Source organism: Peromyscus californicus, unplaced genomic scaffold (genome assembly GCF_007827085.1).
Source record: "Peromyscus californicus insignis strain IS unplaced genomic scaffold, ASM782708v3 Scaffold_18__1_contigs__length_77618521, whole genome shotgun sequence".
NCBI lineage: Eukaryota > Metazoa > Chordata > Mammalia > Rodentia > Cricetidae > Peromyscus > Peromyscus californicus.
The window spans coordinates 51,753,184-51,779,400 of record NW_026294480.1 but is presented as its reverse complement, the minus strand read 5'-3'; the positions used below and the strand labels follow the sequence as shown (position 1 = coordinate 51,779,400).

Genomic DNA, 26,217 nt, shown 5'->3' with positions numbered 1-26,217 from the left:
ATTTGGTTCTGTGCAATCTGTCCTTAAGGTTGTGAAGCAGTGGCCATGTGTTGCAGAGGGCCCTTGAAGCCTTCAGAAAACACCACACTGACTGTTATGGCGCGAAACGTCACAGCTCATTTAAGGGGATCATCAAGTAATGAGAATTGAGGATTCAAATGGGGGGCTTACTCTTTGATCCACCAGGAGTTTCAAATGGCAGTGGTCATTAATTCTTGGATTCCCTCTGTTCCTATAGAAAATTGAGGCATCAGAAACTGTCATTTTGTGAACGGATAGCTATTAAAAGCACATTAATAATCTATAGTGGGTAAAGCATATGCCTTTTAAAAAGATTTGCAGCTTGCTTCTCTGTGGTGAAGACACAGGACTTCTCCAGCCTAATTACAAAGCAATCAAACAATTTAATTAATCTGGAAATCGCTTTCTTCACAATAACTGCCTCTAAAATGAGGCACCCTGTGTAGTGCCGTTAGGTAAAGCATGGCTCCGACACACTGCACGCATCCTAGCTGTGCCTCTCTGCCTTTGGGGGATCTTGGTGTTAATTACCTACCCAATGCCTGACCACTGCTAAGGCTTTACTTCATCCGGTCAGGGCATCAGCGGGGATACTGGCAGTCCGTAAAGTGTCCGAGCACTCAAACATCCAAGAGCCGGCAAATCCCCGGAGCAGCAGGATATGAGTTACAAGCGAGGGCTGCACATATGGGCAGAGAATTAACTGGCACTACTGTCTGTTCGGGAGTCTCTCAGGTATTGCTTTGCAGATGGGTGGATGAATTCAGAGAGCCGACTGCGAGGAGTGAAGGTCATGTGTAGGACTCCAGTTTCAATCCATCCTTCTCTCTCTTCACAGCCAGCGCCATTCACGTGTTCAGCGGAGAGGACTTCCTAGAGCATAGATGGCGTGAATTCTAACCCGTCTACCCCAAATCTGCAGCATCGAGGGCACTGTCTAACAAAATAGTATTGCTAAATCTTGGGAGACCAAAAAGAAGTCCGTTTTTATTTCAAATAAAAGTAAAACCTTTCACGATTGACTTCTGTAACTCTAATATGCGAATCTTATCCTTTCTCCCCAAGGAAAATTGAAATTTTGTTCAGTACAGGACATATACATCTATACAGTGCTTATTTACTTTTTCCTATGTTAGTGCCAGAACTGTACCTACCTCTCAAGATTCTCTATTAGTGGGTTATTCTGCCGTGTCATCCCACTGATCTATCCACAGTGGCGACATCAGTCACTCTCTGTATTCTCTCTTTTTCCGGGCTTGTTTCTAACACATCACCAATCACTCTTAATTTGCCTGCAGAAATTCTTTCTCTTGACCTTGTATGTGCTGGTCTAGCTCCGTCTCCTTTGGTCCATCCAAGCACCTCTAAAGCCTCCCACTACCTAATACCAATAAATATAGTTCAAAGGGCATAGGCTGTACCTCTCTGTATTTTCTTCACCTAGAGAGCTTGTCTCTGGGACTGCTTTAATGTGTACAGCGTTTCTGACTGAGTTGTTTCTGGTTCTCTGAAGTCCCCATCTACCGTCTTCCCTGAAGCTTGCTGAACTGCCCTGCACTCGAGTCCCTGTCCTCTTGATATCCTATGGCACTTTATAGAACTTTGGTGATAGTACAGTTGCAGCAGCATCCCACTTCTTTCTACACAACCCCCATCTCCCCCCAGCAAACCTTGTCAGTGTCGTCAGACGTGGATGGATTCTGTGTACAGCGGGGGTAAAACATTACACCCCTTACTGATGTTCCCGTCGCCTTCGTTTGTTGACGTTTCACTCTGTGATGCTCACACATTGACAGAAATGCCTGACAACCCCACTCCGGACAGTCTAGTTCTTACGTGACCCATGACTTCTATGAATGTTACATACATTTCAGTTCGGCTTCTCAGCCCACATTAAGAAAATAGAGCTGCAGAATTAGGAAGATAACGCAGATGGCCCTTGAGGTTGAAGGTAAAAAGAACCCAGGCTTTGGGTTTATGGCAGTGAAAGGTGAGGAAAGAAAATGAAGTTTCAGTCATACCTGGAAAGGCAGCCTCGGATGTGAGGCCAAGTCTAGGGCTGGTTAGTGGGAGCTTTGCTATTGGCAGCTTTGATTTCTTTGAAGGGCAGGTTTACTCCGCCTTCTGTGTCTGTCTGTCTGTCTCTGTTTGTCCTCAGGCTGGAAGATCACCATGTGCTATAAAATGTTTCATAAAATGGTAACTGGCTTCCTAGGGGTCAGTCGTTTTAAGTTCATTCCTCAGATCTTACCCCTTCCCCGTTTTGTAAAAATGGGTTCTTTGTTTTCGCTCACCACGTTTGGACCCCCAGCTTTAGTGTTTCCTGCACAGAGAAGACAGGCTAGGGATTGGTCTTATTTTATTCTTGTGAATGAGTCAGAAAGAATTGTTGTCAGAATGTCTTGGCTTCAAGTAAGCAATTGTTTTTGTTACAACTAATAATTTACTGGTAGTTTGTTCTCCATGGTACACAAGCAACATGAATATAGTCCCCAAACTTCAAAAAAAAAAAAAGCAGAGAAAAATAACCCCTATACAATGATTCCAAGCATTAGATTATCCCCCTTAGGAGGCAAGGGCTTTTAGCCATCTTGAAGTTATTGAGCTCTTTTACAGAATGCGGAGAGTGATACACAGGCTAAATTAGAGTGGGAACATGAATGCTGTTGAGAGAAATCAAAATAAGTTCATTTGCTGTGTAGATAAACAGACAAAATGAATCCTGGATTACTGGACAGCAAAAGCAAAATCCATTCCTCCAGGGGCCCCCGGGAACAGCAGATGCAAAGACATGATAAATTTCCCTGTGGCAGGGGAACCGCTCCTTGCTTGGCTCTCTATAAAGAAATGGCTTCTCAGCGCTTCCCCCGTTGAATGGCTTTGATTGTGCTGTCATAAAGTTAATAGCATCTGTTGAAGACAACACTATAAAATTTGCAACCTTAAGTTAATTGAAAAATTTCAGTGGAGATGTAGCCAGTCAAAGAAGTCCTCAAGGTAACACTAAACCTGCCTCCTTGAGGTGTTCCGCTGTTCTTTTAGCACACTAATAACAAATTGTTTACCTTTCCAGCTGGGTGTGACTTGAAAGTGGAAGTCGGTATTCCTTACAGCTGGCTAACAGTGGTCACTCGTCACTGAGGAGCCAGTGATGTGGCCATGGCTTTGCTGTTGGGGGATGAAGGGTGTCTCTCCCTGATCTATTTTTCCACTTTTCAGGAAACCATAGAGCTACTTTGCAGGCTTTTCTCACCTCCTTACAGAAACCAGCTCCATTCCCAAGTGGTCCTCAGACAATGCTGGGCATCTAATTAAACATGCAGGGGGAAGCAGCATGGTCTGGAGTGTCCTGAACTTGCCCCCGCCAGCTGCCTGCCAAGCTTTGTCAATGATCAGCAGCAGGTTGAGCCGGCTAATGGAGAAAGTAACAAGCCCCAGGGGTGCTGCCCTCCTTCCAGTGAGCAATCAGTGCTCTTCTTAGCCTGTGGAGGACTTGAGAGACAAGTGCTGCCATCTCCTTGTGGCCAGGGCTTTTAGTGTCCGCCTGGCCAGTCACATTCCAGCTGCTTAGAGAGACAGAGATTGCTGAAGAAAATATTGACAAGGGGTAATCCTGCCAGCTTCTTCCAGCAATGCTAAAATAGAGTCTGGGGCATTTTAGACAGAGGTCCAGATGGCTGGATTCTCCCTCCTATTTTATGACTAGTTTTGACACAACCATCATTTAAATGTATACTTTGGAATCCAAGCCCTTTATTTTCAAGACTTTTTTGTTTTCCATACTTGAGGCTGCCTCCCCTAAATAAAAAGCACCTCTAATAAAAGCATGAGCTCACCATCCAAGTGTTAGCATCTGAAGGCACAATACAAAACATATATGCACTCATTATTCTACAGACTGAAATGCTTAGGTTATTAAAGATTCAGAGGGCTGGGGGTTGGTGAGAGTGCTGAATGGATGTATTCCTATGTCTTGCCCACTTGGAAAGCTGTACTGGAACTCAGTGCCGTCTCACCCCCACCCCCAACCCCACCCCACCTCTCCTGCTTCCCAGATCCCTGCTGGAGGCAAAGCTAAAACATTATTAGAGGAAATGACATTTTGTAGAACTGTAAAGAAGCTGATTACTGAGAAGATTCTGGATGTGGATAATGGTACAAAAACAAAATGAGGTTGTTCATTTCTCCTTTTCTCTCCACAGGAAATAGCCCTCAAGACAGTCCAAGGAATTTCTCCCCCAGTGCCTCAGCCCATTTCTCATTTGCGCGGAGGTAAGGCCTGCACATGAGTGGGCAATAAAGTGGTTCCCAGGGAATCCCCTTTCTACACCCCCCCCCAACACTCGTCCCTACGACTCTTCCAAGGTTCTGTCTTGGGGGATCCTTTTCATTCTCACATAAAACCTTCTCCAACCAAAGGACCTTGTTAGATAGAACATACCTGCTTTAACAGTTGTCTTGAAGACTTCTGCCGTGTGTTACAGTTGGAGGGTACCTCTTGGGCCTTTGCTAAATGTGAGCCCCAGTGAAGATGTGGAGATGCTTTTCTGTGTTTTCTTCCATCTGGAGAGCATGCCTTGTGCACGATTCAGCCTTAACAGATTTTTACTGGAATTCTTGAGTTGTTGCTATACAGGCTCTATTTATCTATGTCCTGGTACAAGCTTTTGTTGTTATCCTATGTTGTACATTTTGTAAAAATGAGACTCTGATTACAAGATATGAATTTGGGAGCATTAACCAGCAATTAAATTAAATGACAGATCTTGGTTAAAGCAATGCTTGGATCGTTAGGAGGTTTTCTGTGTTCTTTTCTTTTTTTTTTTTTTTGGTGGGGGGAGTTAAGACAGGGTTTCTCTGTGTAGCCCTGGCTATCCTGGAACTTGCTCTGTAGACCAGGCTGGCCTCAAACTCAGAGATCCACTTGCTTCTGCTTCCCGAGTGGTGTGGGGATTAAAGGTGTGCACCACCACGCTCAGCACTCTTTTCCCATTAATATTGTATTTAGAATTAGGGAGCAAATGTTCAAGAGCTATGCCTCTGCTCTTGGGGAACTGAGTTAAGAGGAAATGTTCTTACTTAGAAGTATCTAAAAAACAAGCTTTCCGAGACTGGTCCCCCTGCTGCGGCCTCAGGCATCTCTTCTGGATTCTGAAGCAGTGTTTCTCTCGGTCAGACATCCTGTCTTCACTTTCCCTTCACCCCTTCACATGTGTGTCTTGCCTCCTCCACACAGGAAAGAGAATGCAAAATGCCCCTTCAGGTCTCCAAATATTCAGAATAAATTTAGTTTATGGTCTGGATGTCCCATTTATTTGTACGAATTTCTCAGAGACTTAATTATACCCTAAAGTGAATTCAAATAGTATTTATATTATTATACATCATATAGGTATATCTTTTAAAATGTGTTTGTTCTTCTAGACATTACTAATGAGCAGTGTGCACACTTGTCAGCATGTGATACATTTTATATTCTGAAATCCTAAGAAAAAGATTTTCCGAACTCTCTGTTATAATTAAGATTCCAGCAGCGTTTTCAGAATTCTGTATGATTAAGATTCTACTCCAGGTCCCAACACAAGAAGAAATGTTTGTTCTTTCATTACCATAGTCATTTCCCATCATATGTTCAAGGCCCCTGTGAATCCCACTGTGGAGAGGGTACAAGAATGATTAAGACACCATCTCAAGGAGCTTGCTGGGACCCACACCTGGATCTTCTTTAAGATCCAACTTTTTTTGTTTTTAATTAAGATTTTCTTTTACCTATTATACTACAAGAGAAATGCAAAAGCTAACCGACCCTCAAAAGTCTATCTGCCCAGTGACTGTTAATTCATGATGGTTCACTATTGCAAGTGGAGAAGAACGCTATGAAGTCAATAAACAAGTGCCCTCTGTACTCTAAAATGGAGGGTGGGTGCATCCAATTACCCCGAGCAGTAAGTAAATGCAAATCTCACTGCAGTGTGTATTAAAACATGACAGAAGCCACAGTCTCTTAATCCTGCCAGATTTATAAAAATGAAGAGCATCTAATAATTAAGTGGGAGACCGAAGGACAGATGAATCTGGCTTCTGTGCTATTAAAAAAAAATGCACACACACACCCCAAGCATGTTAATTTTTGACAAATGCACCATAAACCGTGACAGGAGATTACCACTGGAGACCTCCAGTTCGTGTCGCATGATCTACCAGCTGGGACTCCTTCCACACTCTTCAAAAAGTATTAATTTCGATTAGGATATGAGTGATCGCTGTCTTCCACTTTTATTCAGGTAAACAGGGCCTGTGGTCATCATGAGAATTCAGACCTAACGTCTGCCCACTCCTGCTGTTGAGAGACAGTTTTCACTCAGGAGACTTGGACCTTCTGCCTGGGGTCTCCATTGCCTCCCACTGGCTGGGTGTCACTGACCTTTAAGAAGTAACACCGGTTTGAGATTCTCACATTCATTGCTTTATAATTTAGCCCCGTAGAGGATATGTGGCCCTGTCCTTGAAATCATTCTGGGGTGAAGACACAAAGGGTAGGCTTTCTAATCCTCTCTGACCTTACTGGTTCAACCTTCTTCCTGTTACAGCCCTGGTAACATAATAGTTCAATTAGAGACTGTAAAGTAGGATGACACACACTGTTGCTTTAGGATACAGAGCCAAGAGTAAACCTATCAAGGCAGTTTTTAACATGAAAGAGATAAGTAATCATCATAGTATTGCGTTTTATTTGGAAAAAGGAAATATTACACACACACACACACACATACACATACACGCACAAACATATCTGTTTTGTTCAAGACAGGGTGTCTCCGTGTATCCCTGATTGCCCTGGAACTTGCTCTGTAGCCCAGGCTGGCCTTGAACTCACAGAGATCCTCCTACCTCTGCCTCCCGAGTGCTGGGATTGAAGGTCTGTGCCACCACCGCCTGGCTCATACTGTTAATAATAGTATATGTAAAACCTAATCTGAAAATCCAAGATCCAAAATATCCCCAAATCCAAAACCCTTAAATTTAATTTTATTGTCTGTTTCTCTCACTCTCTCTCTCTGTATATCTCTGCCTCTGTCTTTGTCTTTGTCTCTGTCTCTGTCTCCATCTCTCTGTCTCTCTCTGTCTCTCTCTGTCTCTCTCTGTCTCTCTCTGTCTCTCTCTCTCTCTCTCTCTCTCTCTCTCTCTCTCTCTCTCTCTGTGTGTGTGTGTGTGTGTGTGTGTGTGTGTGTGTGTATACACATGTTCACTTACGAGTGTGCCACAGCATGTGTGGCTTCTAGGGATCATACTTAGGTGTTCAGGTTTGCATGGCAAGTGCTTCTGTTTACTAAGCCATCTCATTGGTCTCTGGATCTGAAACTTAATGAGAAACTTATTGAAATGTTCTGAGTAGCAATGGGATGCTTAGAAAAGCCTCAGGGTTAGGATTAAGGATGTCCACCCAATTTGGAAATATCTTAAAAGAAAAAAATCAAAAATTCTAAACCTAAAATGTTTCTGGTCCAAAGAACCATGGAGGAAGGATTCTCAGTCCATAGAATCTAGGACCTGTCTAGCTGTGGATTGCTTAACATTCTTGTTGAATATAAGATGGAGGTAATAATATCATCTGTTTGATGAAGAACTGGGGCATTGGCACATTATAAATTGCCTTTGCTTTCACTAGCAATGTGGTTCCCTTCAGTCTGTGTCTTCATAGTCTCCTAGTTGCCCAGTTCTTCTTTACCTGCATAAACCTCAGAACATATTTCTACAAGCAAATTAGTAGAAAAAGTTTGCCTCTGACTTCAGGTCTTCAGACCTTTGAAGACCAGTGACTCACTAGGGTGACCTCCTGTTAGTCTTAGAATTCTTTCTGGAGCATATTTTAGTTGGTGATTGTGGAGTTTAATTTGACCCAACATTATCTAGACTAGTGTATTGCCCCAGATGACTATAATTACTAAACATACTAACATATTTTCTCTTTACACAGTTAAATTGTCGGGCTGGTATCCGAGCAATCCACTCTTTATTGTGCACTACCTGAATCTAAATGTTTGTGAGTTGACCCCTCACCACCACACACACCCCAGTCTCTTGTGTCCTGTGTTCTCATCAGATGTTTTCCTCTCTTCTTTCACTTGATGTAACACTGAGATTTCCACCCACTAAGAAAAGATTCTTTTCAAAAGAGCCTTGTTGATTTGGGAAGATGAGGATGTTGTCTTTGGATGTTGCTTCATTGGGAACTACTGAACAGAAAAGCCAGCATTGTTAGTCAGGTCTAAATTGTGCCTGTGTGATAGCTTCCTTGGAAAGGGGGCACTTTCTCCCCCAGTACTGCATATAGCATATATAGTAACTTCTGGTGTGCGGTTGTCATGGCAATGAAAATGCAATGGTCCTTTTGCTCCATTTGAGTAAACAGACACAGGCAACTTGGGGGAACTTTATGAGACATGAATTATTTCTGGTCCGTGGCTGTACCAAGAACTGAGCACATTCTTGTTTAAACATCTTCCTAGTTGTGTGTTTTCTGGACTAAGCAAATGTAGTTTATGCTTCAGAACTAATAAGAACATGTCTCCTCTTGGAACTGCTCATCCATCTGAAATATGTCTGTGGATACCTGAGGGAAAGGGGAGTTAATGAATCACAAAACAAAACCATGGTGGGGGGAATTTTGTCCCTCATTCTTTCCAGAGACTAGTTTCTGATAATTGCTATTAAATGGACTGAATAATTCTTTTAAAATCATATCCTTTTCTCTCTTAAATTAAAAGTGGTTAAAATATAAAATCCAGTTATTGGTTTTTAAAGATTTTAATAGATAGCTGAATATAAAATCTGCCTATGTCCCATTTAACTGGTGGTTGTATCTTTTATGTACATACTATAATTATTTTCCTCAGAAATATTCAACATTTTCATTTGTATAAAAGTATTCTTAAATAAATATATGTTTTAATCTCCCCAGTTTGCTTTCTCCAGTACTATTTATAAACATCTCATTTTGCTTCTTCTTCTTCTTTTTTAAATACTTGATTCAATTGTACTCCAATCATGGCCACAGAAATGACAGGTAAACTTCACTGAAATCTTAGTATTGTAGTCACTCTGTGATGTGTTCGCTCGACCGCCATCTTGTTTCTGTGGACCATTTGCATTTACTGGAGGTAGCATCCATGGTAGCCTATAAGACTTTCTGTTGACTATGAAGCTACAGTGGCAGTTTTCCATTTCAGCATCTAATTGAGATTTCTCAAACTCAAGTCTGATGCTATGGAATTCCCTGACTTCAACTTCCTGTGAATGTGTCTATGTCAGACTTTGTCTAAACTGTTGTCTTTCGATTGGTAAATCAACAAAATTGTGAATTACAGAACATCTCTATATGATCCTGTATCTAAGAATGGAGTAGTGTTGCTTTTTAACAAAATGTTTTTCCTGTTTTGCCCCTTGGAAAATTTGCATGTATTTGTTTTTCTGATAGTTTATGATACAGTATGATCTTACTTGAAATTTTGAATAAAGTTCTAGAATAACAGAAATCCCTGAAAATTTGCTGTATGGCAGCCCCTTACCCTACCAGCAGTATTGCCACTAATAACTACTACATCAATTCATTTTAGACCCCTGTGGTGACCCTGACTCATACCTACAACCAACTCAAAAAGCCACCATTTAGTCACCATTCAAGGAGGAAAGCCATTCTCTTTAAGGAGCCTGATAGTTTGGTCTCTGAGACTGGAGCAGGAGACTTTGCTCTTAGGGTTAGTTTCCATTAGGAGTAGAGAATTTTTCCTCCAGCCCTTCGGGTGACTTGCCAGAGTCTGCTACATGCTCAGACACTCTGCAGGTGGCCTTTGCTCCAACACTTTATGAAGCCAGGTCATGTCAGAAAGCAGTAAGTTTCCAAAACCTGAGCTTCAAGCTTTCTGATGGTAAAGTTATTTGCCACTTAAAAGTGTGAAGTAACCAGGAGCCCAGGGCTCCCTCCACCCCTGTTTACCAGAAGGAAAGCTATACCCTTAGAAGTAAGAGGTGCAAAGTCTGCTGGAGGCCCTGCGCCTGGCCCAGGGTCTTGCACCCTGATGGAGTCCGTTCCCTCGTGAAGATGATTGGCCGATTGTCAGTTCCTTCATAGAACATGTCCCCTCCCCTGTGTCTGCTTGCATTGCATTGAATCTGCTGAGTGTGACCACTGCAATTATCCCTGGTATTCATTTTGTCAAAGTGTATTAGTGAGAGATCAATACTATGGATCCACCCATTCACTTTCTACTTGTTTGGGTGTATTGATTCCATTTAAATAAAAAGGCAACCTGCTGTATAATGTTTGTTTACCCTAGCCCTGGCCAAGCATCCCCACATCCTCATAGACTATGTTTATGTCCTTTGTTTGATTAAAGATACCCTAGTGCCCTGGGGTTCTCCGGGGTTCCCTGGTATCAGTACTCCACTGTGCCTCACTGAGCTAACTCTCTCTGTCCTACAGGACGGACGGACGCCGCTGGTCTCTGGCTTCTCTCCCCTCCTCAGGCTATGGGACAAATACACCAAGCTCCACGGTCTCTGTAAGTGCCTGGTTTTTTCTTTTCGTCTCAAAACCACAGACCTGATCTGCAGGCTGTGCTTTTCTCCGAGTGCTTCACATTCCTGCCTCTCTATATAAGCTGTGTGTCAAATGATGGGCTAACACATGTAAACAGGGCACACTGTTGCTATAAGCTTCCCAACTATGGGGCATACATTGCTCAAGGCCCAGGATGACAAGTTTGGAGGGGCGAGAGAGCCTTCATTTTAATGCCATTTGGTGTAGTTTAGGGGAAACAACACAATTTATTGCTTTCATCCCATGCCAGTTGTGTTCGTGCTGAAGATGCCATTAAACTTAGATGGACTTGATCTTCTTATGTATGCTTTAGACGGAAGCTTGTTTTGTTTTCTCAGTCCTTCACAGGATGTCCCTCCACCCTCCCACACACAAAGTCATTGATTCATCCGTGCCCTAACCACTCTTAAAAAGGCAGGTAAAGAACTTAGTAAACCCATTGAAAAGGGTAGAGAAATAGGAGACTCTCGCCTGAAACAACGACATTTCAAACCCAGGCCTTGCAATTACTGGATACTGTTCAGTAGATGAGATACAAGCATTTCTAGCTTGAGTTAAGAGAGTGTCTGTAACTGCAGGGCTTTGGGAACCAGGTGGTCATTTAGAAAGGCCCAGGAGGTCACACAGAAGTCTATGAATGCCTAATAAGGTGTTCTGAACGCCCTGTATCCACCAGCTCAAACTGTGGACCTGCATCTATAAAAGCATTTCTGATTCAGTTCCTGCCTCATTTTGTCAAAACCCCCAGCTTGTTGTTTGGGAACTCCACCCACAGCATCGTGCTAGGGACACCACGGCTGACCAATGCTCAAATTATGAGAAACTAAAACTCGTTAGATGAACTAACGAGTGTCCCCCCTGCCCTACATTTGTGTTTCCAGGAGCCCGAGTGTAGCGTGGGATTTCTGGGGCACCTCTAAAACCAAAATTGTTAACATCTGTTGTGCTCACTGTCCATCTCTTTAGAGTAGGGCACTGCAGATAGGTCATTTATTTTCCTGTCTTCTTTCTCACTTGGTTGTGCTAGGTGAGTTTCCTGTCCATTTGGATCATTTTTTTGGAGCACACCCCTAACAGTTCTGAGTAGGTTCCGTGGCACACCAGCTTTAGATCAGTAAAATCCTGGGTGTTATCAGTGGATAAAATTGTTACTAAGTACCAGTGAGGTTTGGCTTGACTATTATGGCAGCAGCCATCACTGGCTATTTCAGATGTGAAAATGTGGGATCATACTACAAAAATGCATGATAAAACCGACTCCACAAGAGCAATTTGAAATGTTTTAAGTGCTGTCTCTCTCTAGACCCTTGGGTGCCTTTAATTATAACCAGGCCACGAGTAAACAGAGTGCTGATTCTTTGCTCTGTGACTTCCTTATCCACATTCCCATTAAGTTTTAGCTTTTATTAAATTATAATCACTTAATAATAAAAGCTAAACTTCATGGTTTTTGCCTGTAGGTTCCTTTATTTTCAACCTTATCGCCTTGCATTGCCTTCAGTCAGTGTTAATGACAGTTCAGGTGACAGATCTCTCTTCTGCATGAAAAATGGGAGAGCACAAGATGCACCTTCTTTTTCTAATAATCGCATATCATTTTCTTAAAGTGAATGAGGAAAGGGTGAGAGTACATTGAATCAGACCATTGGATCTAAATAATTTTTTTAATGATGTTTTTATAAGTGTTATAAAAATAGGCACTGGTCTGGCTCCCTAAAGCGTTTGGGCTCATTGCATGCTGGCAATATAGTCCGGGATATTGCTGCTGTTTTTTTCCCCTCGTTTTATGGATCAGAAATCTAAAGCAGAGAAAATATTTGAGGGGCTGTTTTCCCACCCCTTTATTTTATCCATGCAAATATAACAAGTGGTCTAGACCCTAATGTCATGGTTCTTTTTAGGCCATGTGAGTGGCATTTCTTTAGCTTTGTGGGTGAGCTACATGACGACTAATGAATGTCTCTAAAGTTAACATATCTAAAAGAAACCCTGAGACCATTTACACACACACACACACACACACACACACAGCATTTCTAATAGCTTTCTCTTACACATTTATGATTTATGCATTGATGGAGGTGGTAGGCAATTATAGGTCTCAAATTCCCATTTCTTCCCTTCAAAATGAAATTTTAGTTTCCATAATTTCTCTTTTTGCCAAAAGCAGGGACTGTTGGGTCTGGACTGTGCACACTGTTGCATAGGTCAGCCAGCTCTTCTCTTTGTCCATTTATAGAATGGACAATGGAAAGCTGCAAAGCTTCTGTTTAGGTTTCTGTCCTTGTCCTTCAAATATCAGGCACAATTGTGTTGCCCGGCGACCCAAGAGTTTCTGCTTTCCTACTCCTAATCTGAATCACTTGTAAAATTCTCATTAACTATTATCAGTCATTTAGACAATCAAAAATGTCCTTTTTTCCCCCTGGTTTTTCGAGACAGGGTTTCTCTGTGTAGCTTTGCGCCTTTCCTGGAACTCACTCTGTAGCCCAGGCTGGCCTTGAACTCACAGAGATCCACGTGCCTCTGCCTCCCGAGCGTGGGGATTAAAGGCATGCGCCACCACTGCCCAGCTCTAAAATGTACTTTTTAAAAAAGAAAAAAATATTGGTTATATACAGATAAAGCTAGAAGCCTTTTCAAACACAATTTAAAAGTTCACAAATAATTGTGGTGTTAGCTCCAGACCCACTCATGTTGAAATGTAAATGTTATTATATCTTTTGGCTATTATAGAGACTTCAAAATTGCCAAGTGTTAAAAATGTTATGATCCAAAATTGGACAGATTTTGTCATATACAGTTAGTCTGTTCTCACAGAGAACATTTAGTATTATCAGTCCTTTTAGTGTGAAATTTTGCAGTGAGAATTAGTTTGTGGAACTTCTGTAAGGTAATATTCACATCGTAATTTTTAATTTTGAAATAAGCAATAAGGAATTGCAGTAGTGGGGAGATATTCCTCCACATATTTCTCACCAGATAAATTATTTTCCAATGAGGGAAGGAATGGAAATAAGAATTTAAATACCCATAAATATGAGGTATGGCTGTTAAATCATATTACTTTTAATAATAACATGTAGGAACTTATGCATGCATATAAGGACTATCCTTTGCAACATGATTATCTTGAGAGATGAGATGTTTGAATGATATCATTATGTAGAAAATGTTTTTGAAGTCTAATTGCTTGGAGAAGGAGCAGCAGTTTTTAGTGTAAATATTCATTCTTTGAGAGTGGATTTGATTTATGGTGTGGTCAAAAGTCATATGCAAGCTAGTGAGATAATGAGACACACTACCCCCACACTTGGAGGAATAGGAAGTAATGAGACTGAGTATATTGGAAAACTCCCATATTGTCTTGAAATTCTTCTCAAAGTGCTGAGCCAAGGAGGCTTTGCTCAACAGAGGTATCTTTGCAGTATGCACATGAGAGCCAGATGTGGTGCTGCTCATTTGTAGTTCCAGCTGCTTCCGAGGCTGAGGCAGGAGGATCACTCGAAACCAGGGAAGCCAGCCTAGCAAGAGCTGGCTTCAGCAAGAGACTGCCTGAAACACACACACACTCTCTCTCACACACACACACACACACACACACACACACACACACACACACACGCACACGCACACGCACGCTCACAGAAGTGAGGCTGCGGGGATGGCCCTTGTTCCTGAGGATCCCACTAGTGCCCTGGCAACTCCTCCAAGGCCCCTTCTCTGAGGTTTTTGGTATTAGTCCCATGTAGGTACCATCCTTCATCTCTCACAGAAACCTTGCATTTGAAAATCAACTTTCACTTTTAGAAAGACAGTATGATCACTGTCCCGTAGAAAGACAGTATGATCGATGTCCCATACACAGTAGCCCGTCAGCCACAGAAGCAGCAAGTCATAATCCAGGATATTATTATTTCCGTAGCAACCCAAGTCACCATTCACACTAAGTGGACTGAATAGTCTACATAATCCTCTCTCAGCTCAGATGGTACTTTGCCACCCAAAGTGATTGCTGTAAACTTACATATAAAATGGGTTTGTAGACAGAAATAAGTATGGACGTGGATTTACCTATGAAGAGACAGATAAGGGGTGTGTGTGTGTGTGTATGTGTGTTTGTGTTGGGTTTGGGCTTTTCCTGTGCTAGAGATCAGGTGTGGGGCCTGGGGTAAGTGAAATGAGTATTCTACCATTGAGCTGTGTCCTCAGCCCTCTGTATACATTTCTCCCATTTTTCCATTTGCTAATTTATCTTTGCTGTTACCACCTCTTCTTCTCTCCTGCTCGATGTTTATGATTCTTTTGCCAGATTTTCTGAATTGATTTAGTTCATGTGTTTTATTTCCTTTTTTCATAGTGGAAGTATTTTAGGAGTGCCTGTTTACCCCGAATATAGCTTTGGTTTATCTCATAATTCTTTCTAGTGTTCTCATTTTTATGGTTTATAAAATAATCTCATTACATTATAAAAATCCCTTGTCTATCTTACTGTGTACTTAGCAAGGCATTTTATAATTTCAAGGTGTAGGGATATTTCCAGCTCTGGCCATTAATTTCCAAGGCCACTGCACTACAGTGCTTGGGTGTTTACGAAGGCTGTTCCCTTGTAAGGACAGTTTTTTTATTTTTGTTTCTGTGTTTGTTTTTAAACTTAGCTTGAACTGACATTTTCAAATAACTAGTAGCTTTCAAAAAAATGTGCTTATTCTAGATTGTTAGATTATTATTATAACCCAAAGTTAGGTTGTTTAAAAATCACTTGTTGCTGGGAGGTGGTGGAGCACGCCTTTAATCCCAGCACTTGGGAGGCAGAGGCAGGCGGATCTCTGTGAGTTCGAGGCCAGCCTGGGCTACAGAGTGAGTTCCAGGAAAGGCGCAAAGCTACACAGAGAAACCCTGTCTCGAAAGACCAAAGTAAATAAATTAAATAAATAAAAATAAAAATCCCTTGTTTTTAGCTGCTTGCCTTCTCTAACCCATTCCAGATGTCGAGGGATGGTTTTTTTTTTTTTTTTTTTTTTTTTTTTTTTTTTTTGGTTTTTCGAGACAGGGTCTCTCTGTGTAGCTTTGCGCCTTTCCTGGAACTCACTCGGTAGTCCAGGCTGGCCTCGAACTCACAGAGATCCGCCTGGCTCTGCCTCCCGAGTGCTGGGATTAAAGGCGTGCGCCACCACCGCCCGGCGAGGGATGGTTTTTTAAGGAGTGAATCTACAGCAAGGGGTAAAAGCTTCAGGACTGCCTAAGCTGTTCATTAGAGAAGGGACATTTTCACCCCCATAACCACCCACCCACCCCAAATCAGTAAAGAAAAGAAATACTCCAGATCCAAATAAAAAAGTGGTATCACTCTGAATAATGTCCACTTCTCTGTCCTTCCCTCCAGTTCCCTGTCCTTCCCTTGTGCTCACAGCACACCCGGGGGGCATTTGCATCAGAGAACAGCGTGCATTTGTTGAGGGGGGGGGTTTATTACCTTACTTATGGTCTCACAGCATATAATCATGTTATTTACTTACAAGTCAGAGTGTTGGCTGGGAACAGGAGCAGGACTCTCTTCAGCAAGAGCTAATCCATCATGGCCGTCTCACTCCAGGGTTTGCCTCCTTCCCTAGGCTTTTGCTGGCTCTTGTCCATCTCACAGGTTTGTTTTTTTTTTACCCAGAAAGGAAACTGTCGTTGGAAAGCTGCAAGCAGATGGGGGACATCTAGAAGGCATGTTGAACTCTCAAAGAGAAGTCACTTGGTGCCTCTAGGTTATAGTTGCTGTCATGGAACCACCGTAAAATGGTAGCATTGCCCAGTGTTGACGCTCCGACTCATCTCCAGAATTTTTTCTAGAGGTAGTCTCCTAACTTGATTTCGATTTCTTTCAGTCATCCTGTTCCTCCCAGGAGAAGCTGCACCAGTTGCCATACCAGCCAACACCAGATGAACTACACTTCCTGTCCAAACATTTTTGCACCACCGAAAGCATCGCCACTGAGAACCGCTGCAGGAACACGCCCATGCGACCCCGCTCCCGAAGTCTCAGGTGGGTAGACCTGGCCCAAACTGGTATTTACTGGACTTGTTTGTTTTTAACCATTTCTCCAGTTTGTATGTGTGTTCACTGATTTGTGAATTGTCACAAACACAAGTGTGATATTCCATCGCTAGGTGACATTAATTACCATAGAAGTTTTCACAATCTGCTAATTGCTGCAAAAGCCTTAGGAACTATCTATTAAAAAAAAAAAGTCTAGCCATGGAAAGTTTAAGGTCAACTAATGTTGGTGCAAAGAGCAGTGCATATTATCATCTGAAGTGGGAGAAGTTTGTTGAAAAGGGAGGAGAGAATAGACGGAAAGATATTTTCTCCAGATTCTATATTATAAAACCCATCTTAAGTCTTCTTATTCTGTATTCCCATCTAAGTCTTACTTTCTCCAGGATGATGAACACATTCTTAGGACTTGGTGGTTTCTGAGTTTTGTGCTTGTCAAATGCAGTCCTCTGAGTATTGAATAGGGCTGGTTTCCTGCCTTGCTTTGAATTATAAGTTTCACAGTTATGTCTCCAGGTGGTAGTATCTCCAACCAGGAGGCCTGTTCAGGATATTTATGAAAGTGCTGTGGGAATTCTCACTGGTGGAAGGAAAGCGGGGAAGCAGGCCTGGGCAGAAGGAGAAGTCACAGTATGGTACAGACCCATCAGCTTAAGCCCACCTTGGGCTGGGATCCCTGTAGACGAAGTGGCCCTCCATTTGTATCCTTGCTCCAGCTTTCCAGTCATTGGCCTTGTTATAGCAGCATCCTGGGAGGCCCTGTCACCCTGGGGAGTTCCTTCCTACAGCTGAGGCTGTCCTCAGAGAGAGATAGCCAGCTCTAGACTTCTGCTGATGGCACACCCAGCAGCTAGGCAACAACAGGTCTTTCTTAGAAGATGGAATCGGGCATTGGGTCTCCTTGTCAACAACATGAAATCTTGATGGGCCAGAATTGATATATGTTAATCTGTTAAAGTTTTATTGTTTAAAAAAAATAGCTTGCTAGGTACTTAGTTCAGCATGGAGGTTTACTAAGAAGGGGTTTCCCTCTGTATCTTTCCTCTTCATATAGTATCATAAACTAGTACCAAAGTAACCCACACTGGATAATGGCGGGATATGTGAAATTATTTTGAGATCTAGAATAAAACAAAACAAAATTTTGGCATTCTATCTAAGAGCCACCGTAGTGTATTGCAGGGGTTTCACTTTTCATGTTCTTGAAGAAGTGCCCAGGGCATCTAGCCTAATCTATATCTATCCAAGAATATAGGTGCCCCCAAACTGTGCAACCCTCTTGCCAGAAAGGACACAAAGCGGCAAACATACAGAACACAGCAGTTGTGTGCTTCTGTTTTCTTATTGTATGTAATGCCTACCTGAGCATCCCAAATAAATATCTGTTAGAGTAGAAAATGGATTTCACCACAACACCTGTGCCACGGAAGCGCCCCCCCCCCCCCCCCCCCCCCCCCCCCCGCCTCTCTGGTGGTCTGTGGCAGAGCGCAGGTGTATGATGGAAGTGTGAAATTGCACTGTTAAATGGGTCTCGGATGTGGTCGTTAGTAGCCACCCCATTTTGTTCGATACTTTGTTTGGCAATTCATTGACTGGTTGCCCCAACTACACAAGCTCATGCCATGTGTCTGACACAATCCCACGGCAAGGCCATCTTCTGACTGAGTACCGGGACTGTGATTCTTCTGTGACATTGCACTCCTTGAGCCTGTGTCTGAATCCTATTCGTGGGGTCTGTGTGTTTTCAGGGATGTATGTATATGTGTGTGCTAATGACTGATCTTGTAATTTATTATCTGAGACGGCTACTCTTCATATGAGGGTTGCATAGTACCTTCTGATGCAACTGACTGTTTTTATAAATAAAAGGCTTATGTTCATCTCATGCTGCGGCAGGTTTAAAAGGGTAATTTGCTTTGCTTGCAGCCCTGGACGTTCCCCCGCCTGCTGTGACCATGAAATAATTATGATGAACCATGTCTACAAAGAAAGGTTCCCAAAGGTAAATGGATGGAATTGAAGATGCCTGGCATCTCAGTGATTGGGCCACATAGGCTTAGTCTCTGTAAGGTGGTTTTTGTTACACAAGTGAGGGTCCAGCCCAGGAATGACTGGAATTAAACAGCACCACAGCCTCCTTAGAGGAAGAGAAAACAATAAACAAATGTGACTCGAATACCTGCTGAGAACACAGCACTCCGTGTGATGAATGTTGCCAGTGTGTACCCACAGCAGGGGCCTTGGCCAGTCCTGGAAGAGGCTCTGCCTTCAGAGGCCCTACATCCTTTCCACTCTTTGGACTCATGTTCCTCATCTACTTCGAGATTGTCAAGAGCACATGTTTTTTTTCTCTCAGAAGCCATAGCTCTCTGTGTCCTGAACACTGTTTTCCTTTTGAAACGTCCTTTTGTTTTCCCATCTCCCATGCTAAACCTATTACCGTAGAAGTAGAGATAGGCTGGCGTGTTCTATGGCTCAACTGGTAAAAGGAATTATAGAATTAAGCCAGAGTGCAGTGTGTGGAGGCTTGTTGCCAAGCCCCTTGCTTACCAGTAGCACTTCTCTGAGGGACCCCTTCACTCACCTCAGTTCCATGCCTTCTCACCCACGTGGCTCTACATAACGGGGCAGAGGCCACCTCGCCACAGCATTTGGACCATCGCCACTGCTTTTGTTACTAGAAGCATGAGAACAAAGGGAGATCTGAGGGTTCATAAACAAGGAGCAGAGTACTTATTATTTGTAATGAACCTAACATTGATGGCATTGATTAGCACTGTTTTACCTATTTATCACATGTCGCTTGCCCACCAGGAAAGCAGATATTGACTCTGCCTAGTTAATGAGGTTCAATGTTGAGAGGAGAGCAGGGGGAAGAGGGAATCTCCCTGCCTATGTAGCTCCTGTAAACCAGGAATATTGATTAGCCAGTAGGCAATCACAGGGAGGAAAATGAAGGTTGGCAAGGAAATTGTAGATCTGTTTTGTAAGGGGTATCCCCTTGGCCATGCGCTAAGGGTACAGTGTTTGCAGTTAGGGAGAAAGTTGCTATGTGTATACTTCTGGCACACTGAAACCTTGCCAAGAAAACAAACTTTTGGCTCATACTGAGGCACTCTGGCATAATCCTGAGTTTTGAATAACAACTAAAGAAATACTTCATATTTTTGATAACCCATCTGAAGGAGCCTATGAGCATAGCCCTCCACAAACACCCTTAGAGTTATTTTAAGTTTACATGGGTGGCTTACATTCCATGAGCCATCAGAAAAGGGCCAGAAACACACCTTTTCATTTGATACCTCAAATGTTAATAATCTACATTCTACACAGTGGATGGTATCTCTCCCTTCTCCATCTCCCGTTCTCTTTGTCTTCTAGAGCAGTGTTAGAGTCCTAGTGGAAGGCGCAGGAATTTTCTCTCTCTCCCGCCCCACGTGTACACACTTTCCTGTAGTATCATTGTCCTCGCCAGAGTGCTGCATCTGTCAGTGGCTGACAGGTTCAGAGAGGCAGCATGAACACCAACAGCCAACATTTACACTCATGCTTGGTGTTGTTGAATCAGTGAACTGAAACTAATACATAATGACATGTGTGCACCATGATCATATCATGCCGAAGTGAAGTTTCTTTTTTCGTGTGTGTGTGTGTGTGTGTGTGTGTGTGTGTGTTGTTGTTGTTGTTGTTAGAAATTGGGTACAGGGTCTCATTCATGCTAGCCAAGTGCTGTACCAGTGAGCTATACCTCAGCCCCCAAATGAGGCTTCTATCAAATGTAGTTCTCAGGATTCTATTTAATGACTCCTAGAGGTCTGGGAAAGGAAAGAGTGCTCTGTGCATGGTCTGCGTATGTCGCCTTGTGTTACACCTCTGTGTGTGTGTCTCCTCCCAACAGGCTACGGCTCAGATGGAAGACCGTCTAAGGGAAATCATCACCAGCTACTCCCCCGACAACGTGCTCCCCCTGGCAGATGGCGTGCTTAGCTTCACTCACCATCAGATCATTGAGCTGGCTCGCGACTGTTTAGATAAATCCCGCCAGGGTCTCATCACGTCGCGATACTTCCTTGAACTACAGCACAAGTTAGATAAGTTACTACAGGAGGTAAGAGCAAGGTGCCGTGCACATAGTTTTCCTTCTGACTTGTTCTGCGTTTCTCTTGGCAAAATATTTTCTTGTGAAACCATTTGCTTCTAAGTAGTTAGCTAAATGATGGAGTTCCCATTCCAGGAGGGTGTGCAGGGTGGGAAGGGGGAGGAGGACACACACACACACACACACACACACACACACACACACACACAGACACACACACACACACATACACACACACACACAGGCACACACATCAAGTGTGCAAGCAAACCTAAACCGATTGCTACTTGTGATGAGTTGGTTCTGGCCATTATGTGTAGTAATAGAAAGTTAATGTAATCACCTTTACAGGGACCTTGGGACCCAATTATCTACGACTCTAGGATAAGTGGATTGTGAAGGATTTTTAAGCAGTGACTCCCCGCCCTCCCCCCCCGCCCCAACTTTACCTATAAAATTATAAATTGCCCGAGTGTATGTATGTTACTTGATGGAGCTATCTAATTTTAATATCTGAAAAAACTAAATGGAAAATGGCTGGCTTTTACTAGGCTGTGTGTCCTATTAATTAACCTGCTTGTGGTATTGGATAGTAAATGGCAACTTCTATTTTCCTGAGTATCAGTTCTTCTTCTAACAAAATATCCAATTTCCAAAATGACAGAGAAACACAGGATCCCATCTGTCTAACACTCTCATGCCTGGCTCCTGATAACACCTAGGACGGGAAGGGAATGTGTATGGTAGAATAGAATTAGTGTATAATACAGCTCTTCTGACTAAAATTGATTGGCCGCAGCCTACGTGGGAAACCTATTTAACCTATATGTGGATTTATAGTGTTTATGTGTCTCATAGGGCATAAATTATATCCCTGTAAATGTAATCATGGTGGGTTTTTCCCCCTCTGAATGAATATGTAACTAATCCTCCTAAACTGGAGGAAAATACTAACATCGTACTTTTAAGAAATCCATCTGTCCTTTCCCCTACATGGCTGAGTTCTGGCAGGATAAGAAGGTGCCTCTCTGGCTGGCAGCTGCCATCTCCCTTCCCTTTCTCATCCAAGCCTCCCGACAGCATTTTCTCCATGGCTCCCATTTCTCACACACCACTAGTAAGGCGGTGCTCCTTAGATTGTCAGGGAGGGCGTGCGTACAGCTTGTGGGTTTGGTGGTTACTAATTTACCATTTGACATAGACCAGTTCTGCTACCAGTGAAAGTGGAAAGGAACGTGCCTGGCAATGGCCATGCTGGGAAAACGTGCTAAGGCTTGGTTGCGCTCAGCCCACCACACCCTTACGCACTGAGGCACTCAGAGTAGTGCATGGCCCGGCCCTTGTTCGTAGACCGTACTTCATCTGCAACACAAGGACTCTGCAAAGCCATGCATTTTTTTTCATACCTACAATGGTATACAACATGTAGAGGTTCCCAAATATTTTGTCCCGTGAGTGGCTTTTGAACACATCCCATGATACTCACCGACGACCTGCCGATGGAGTCCATTTTCAGTTTCCTGGAGCAGGCTCATTTTACTGCAGTGCCTACACTCCTCTGTTTCTGTCCCTTAACTGTGTGACTTTGATCTTTGTCCCTCTCCATCCATTTCTTCCCTGTTTCTTACAAGGATTTCCTTTCCAGCTCACGTTTTCTGTGAGCGAGTTTTCTCCAATCTCGTTGTGACCCCCTGCTTCTCTTCCCACTGCTGGTGATCTTGTTGTCTGTCTCAAAGAACGGCAGTCCTTTGGGCTTTAGTGGCTTTCAATGCATGTCTCAGAGCAGCAGCTTGTGGTCAAACTTGAGATTCCTGTGTCTGTCTGCCTCGCGGATGGCTTTGTACTTGGGTAGCCTTCAGAGCAGTGCTGGGTAACCCCGACATACCTCAGGTAGACTTAGCACCTTCTTAACTGGAGCTGTGAATCTTGAGGGCTTTGCCTCTGTCCTGGTTAAGGTGTGTACTGCTGTGAAGAGTCACCATGACAACAACTCTTATAAAGTAAAACATTTCATTGAGGTGGTGGCTTACAGTGTCAGAGGTTCAGTCCATTATAGGGTCACCCAGGCCAGCATCATCAGGACCACCTCAGTCCTGTGTTTTTTCACTTCTTCTAGGCAGTTCCCGAAGGAGGTAGATTTGGTACCCAGAGTTACTTATATGAAAATCTCCCCTCTATCTTTGTTGATGTATGGCAGACATGGCAGATTGTTTCCTGGCAATTAAAAATAAACCTTAGCATTTCAAGGATCTTCTCAGTGGGTGGAATGACAGATGAGAAAGGTTGATTTTTAGAGAAATTTCTCTCTGAGCCGGAGAAGCACGTATACCAGTGGCCTAAAGGTCATTGTTGGGAAGGAGAAAGAATGTTTTCTTATGCTTCCTCACAGACCCACTTTCTTTCAGTCATTTGTAACGATCCAGTCTCCCTTTAGAGGCACACTGCCAGTATCTGCCCAGAGCCTGGAGCAAACCTGTCTGAGAGGAGCATGCCCATTCTAGGGAGAGCAGAGCCGTGGGAACACGCTGCGGTTTCTCTTGGCAAGCCATTGTGCATTCCCAGATGTGATGTGATGCTCTGGGCCCAGCAAGCCTGTCTCCTCACCACATTTCCATTGTCAATCTTTTGAGTAACCCCAGGCACAGATCCTCCTATGGTTTGAACAGCTTGATTTAACAGATGCCTTTTAAAGTCCCGGGGTCGAGGTCAATTTCAGATGAATGCTTTTATGTCTGCAGTCTCTCTTTCACTGAGGTGTATTTAGCCAAAGAAGACAAAACACAAAGGAAACCCTAACTCTCAAATCTGGGTCACAGTCTTTTTCAATGGTGGCCAACACTTACAATACAGACTCAGGGACTCCACTGGTGTCTTTGGAACGTGCCGCAAGAGAGCAGGAAGCCACTTCCTTCTCACGCTGTGCCACTACACTGTGTTGCTTTAGCGAAGCCTGTCTTCCTGCACCAGTTTGTAAATAAAATGTCATTTGAGCTAATAGAACTCATATGTCTTGGAGGAAGACATAGCTGATAATTGATAGACGTTGGGACGTGTCATCATGTATATGGTCTTTGAAATGAAATTTTTGCCATTTGAGTTGACCATTTCCCCTTTGTGGGGAGAGACAACAAAATGTACCTCCATATTTTAGATTTTCATTATATTTGTGAATTCATAAAAACAATTATGATAGCAACATCCAGCTCAAAGTGTCACAAAGAAGTTAGCCTTTTTGTTTTTTCAATTTCTCTTTGGAGATTTATGTTTAGCTAATGATGAACTACAAAAAGAATATAAGTCATATTTTTTAGCATTAATGGCATTTTCCAAAATTTCTTTTTCTTGCAAAACAAATGTTAGAAAGAATTTTTTTTTTTTTTTTTGGTTTTTCGAGACAGGGTTTCTCTGTGTAGCTTTTGCATCTCTCCTGAAACTCACTTGGTAGCCCAGGCTGGCCTTGAACTCATAGAGATCCGCCTGGCTCTGCCTCCCGAATGCTGGGATTAAAGGCGTTAGCCACCACCGCCTGGCTAGAAAGAAAATTTAAAGTTAGCTTATGTGTGAGGGGTGGGCTATTTTTTTTCTAAAGATGTAGAACATATTCAACAATTATTTCCTCATTTTTCTTTTCAAGCAAGCTGTGTGTTGGGACATTAGCTTAAATACAGTGGACATGTTATAATCATTTTTCATAATTTTGTCTACAAGCTCTTCTGAAGGTGGGACTTGCCATTGATGAACACCCCTAAGAATAATAAAAAAATTTTTTCTTAATGTTTCTGAAATTATAACCTATGGCACCAGCAATGCATTGTTTTTTTTTTCCCTAACTCCTTAGAAAAGTGTATCATAAAACCTTAAAAATTATGAAAGCCTTAAAAAAATGAACATGAATAGTTTCCATTCAAATTTTTATCCTATTCCAGTCTTAATATTGTATTGTCAGATTTCTTCAAGTAAATATTAAAAATGTCAGTGACTAATAACAAGTTGAGCCTTGCTGTTGGAATATTTACTGTGGTTAGGCAACATGTAAAATAAAATTTAACACACTCTTAAGCCAATCAGTGTTGCTGAGCTAAGTGCCTGGGTGCTATTTATTCTGTGAGTGTCACTGAATCTGCATGTATATCAGAATATGAACAATATCTGGTTAACACATGCAGTGGCACCGCACACGTCCCACATGATGAAATAACTAACTCTCAGGCTAATCATACCATGTGCACGAACCACACGTCATGAGTGTGTTAGACGCCCACGTGAGATACCCACGATAACAAAAGCCGTCCATCTCTACCCTAGACGTGTACATCTACAATGTTTCATTGGCCGGGTCCAAGTTCTTGTCCAGCTGCTGCAGCTGGCATCCTGTTCTTAGTGGATCATAAGGTTAATGCCTCCTTCATTCATGGCTCGTGTTAACAGTCCTTATCCTTACATTAGATTTCTAAGACATAATAAATCAGAGTTTTGCCATTAAACTTTAGCTAATAGAGCTATTTTGTAGATGTCTGATAGCGTCCATTTATGTTAAAGATAATGCCTGTTAAGAGTGTTTTCTAAGTCACTTAATTTCTGATTTAAAAAAAAAAAAAATGACCTCATTAGCATGCTTTGCTGATTTTCTTTTCCATTCAGTGGAGCCTCTGTATCATCTTTCTGTTCATTGCTTTTTCATAGGCTCATGATCGCTCCGAGAGTGGAGAACTGGCATTTATTAAACAGCTAGTCCGAAAGATCTTAATTGTTATTGCCCGCCCTGCTCGGCTCTTGGAGTGCCTGGTAAGTTGCCTGTAGATGCGACTATATTATTTATGGTTAACTGTGGAAAGTAGTGACCAGCAGAAGGCTCCAGTTTCATTTCACTTCAACCACGGGTGCTAAATGGAAAGAGTCAGGAGGGACTCCACCATGTGAATGCTTATGATGGCGTCCATATGTGGCCTGTCTTCTCTGATTTTGAGAAGGAAGTCTGGCGCTGGTGCCACTGTTAAACAGTAGTCATATCGTATTCTGGTCAAACCTGAAGGATGATCATGCAATAATGTGCTTGACCTTATTCCAGCATGATAACCTTATGCCACAGCTCATTTAAAATGCTTACTATGCCTCATGTTTCTGGAGTTGCTAAGTTGCAGACAGAGGGCAGTTGGGGATATGGTGACCTGTAGCTGCAGTTATTGTTTTTAAAATGTGCTATGTTAGAAATCTGTGCTAGTTGACAACCCATTGGAAAGACTATATAGCAAGGCATCATCCAGATCTGGAGGGAGAGCTGCGTTAGTGTTTGTATCTTTTTGGTCAATGATCATTTTCTTTTTCTTTTTCTTTTTTTTTTTTTTTTTGGTTTTCTGATACTTTGAGATTTCAGTCAAAATTGTAAATAAAGTTGGTGCTTTGAGCGTAAGAATTCTTTCAGGGCCTATTAATAGAGTATGAAAATTCACT

At 42.6% G+C, this 26,217-nt stretch overlaps 1 protein-coding gene across 17 annotated transcripts in view; it reads left to right on the top strand.

Annotated features, from left to right (window-relative positions):
* Mast4 (microtubule associated serine/threonine kinase family member 4) overlaps positions 1-26,217 on the top strand; it is a 590,473-nt gene that overhangs the window by 507,916 nt on the left and 56,340 nt on the right. For all 17 annotated transcript variants that reach the window (XM_052743383.1, XM_052743380.1, XM_052743379.1 and 14 more), the window contains 6 exons: positions 4,224-4,293; positions 10,505-10,583; positions 16,498-16,655; positions 18,594-18,669; positions 20,566-20,775; positions 25,450-25,551. In XM_052743383.1, the coding sequence (XP_052599343.1) occupies positions 4,224-4,293; positions 10,505-10,583; positions 16,498-16,655; positions 18,594-18,669; positions 20,566-20,775; positions 25,450-25,551 (695 nt within the window). The remainder of the gene's footprint in view (positions 1-4,223; positions 4,294-10,504; positions 10,584-16,497; positions 16,656-18,593; positions 18,670-20,565; positions 20,776-25,449; positions 25,552-26,217) is intronic.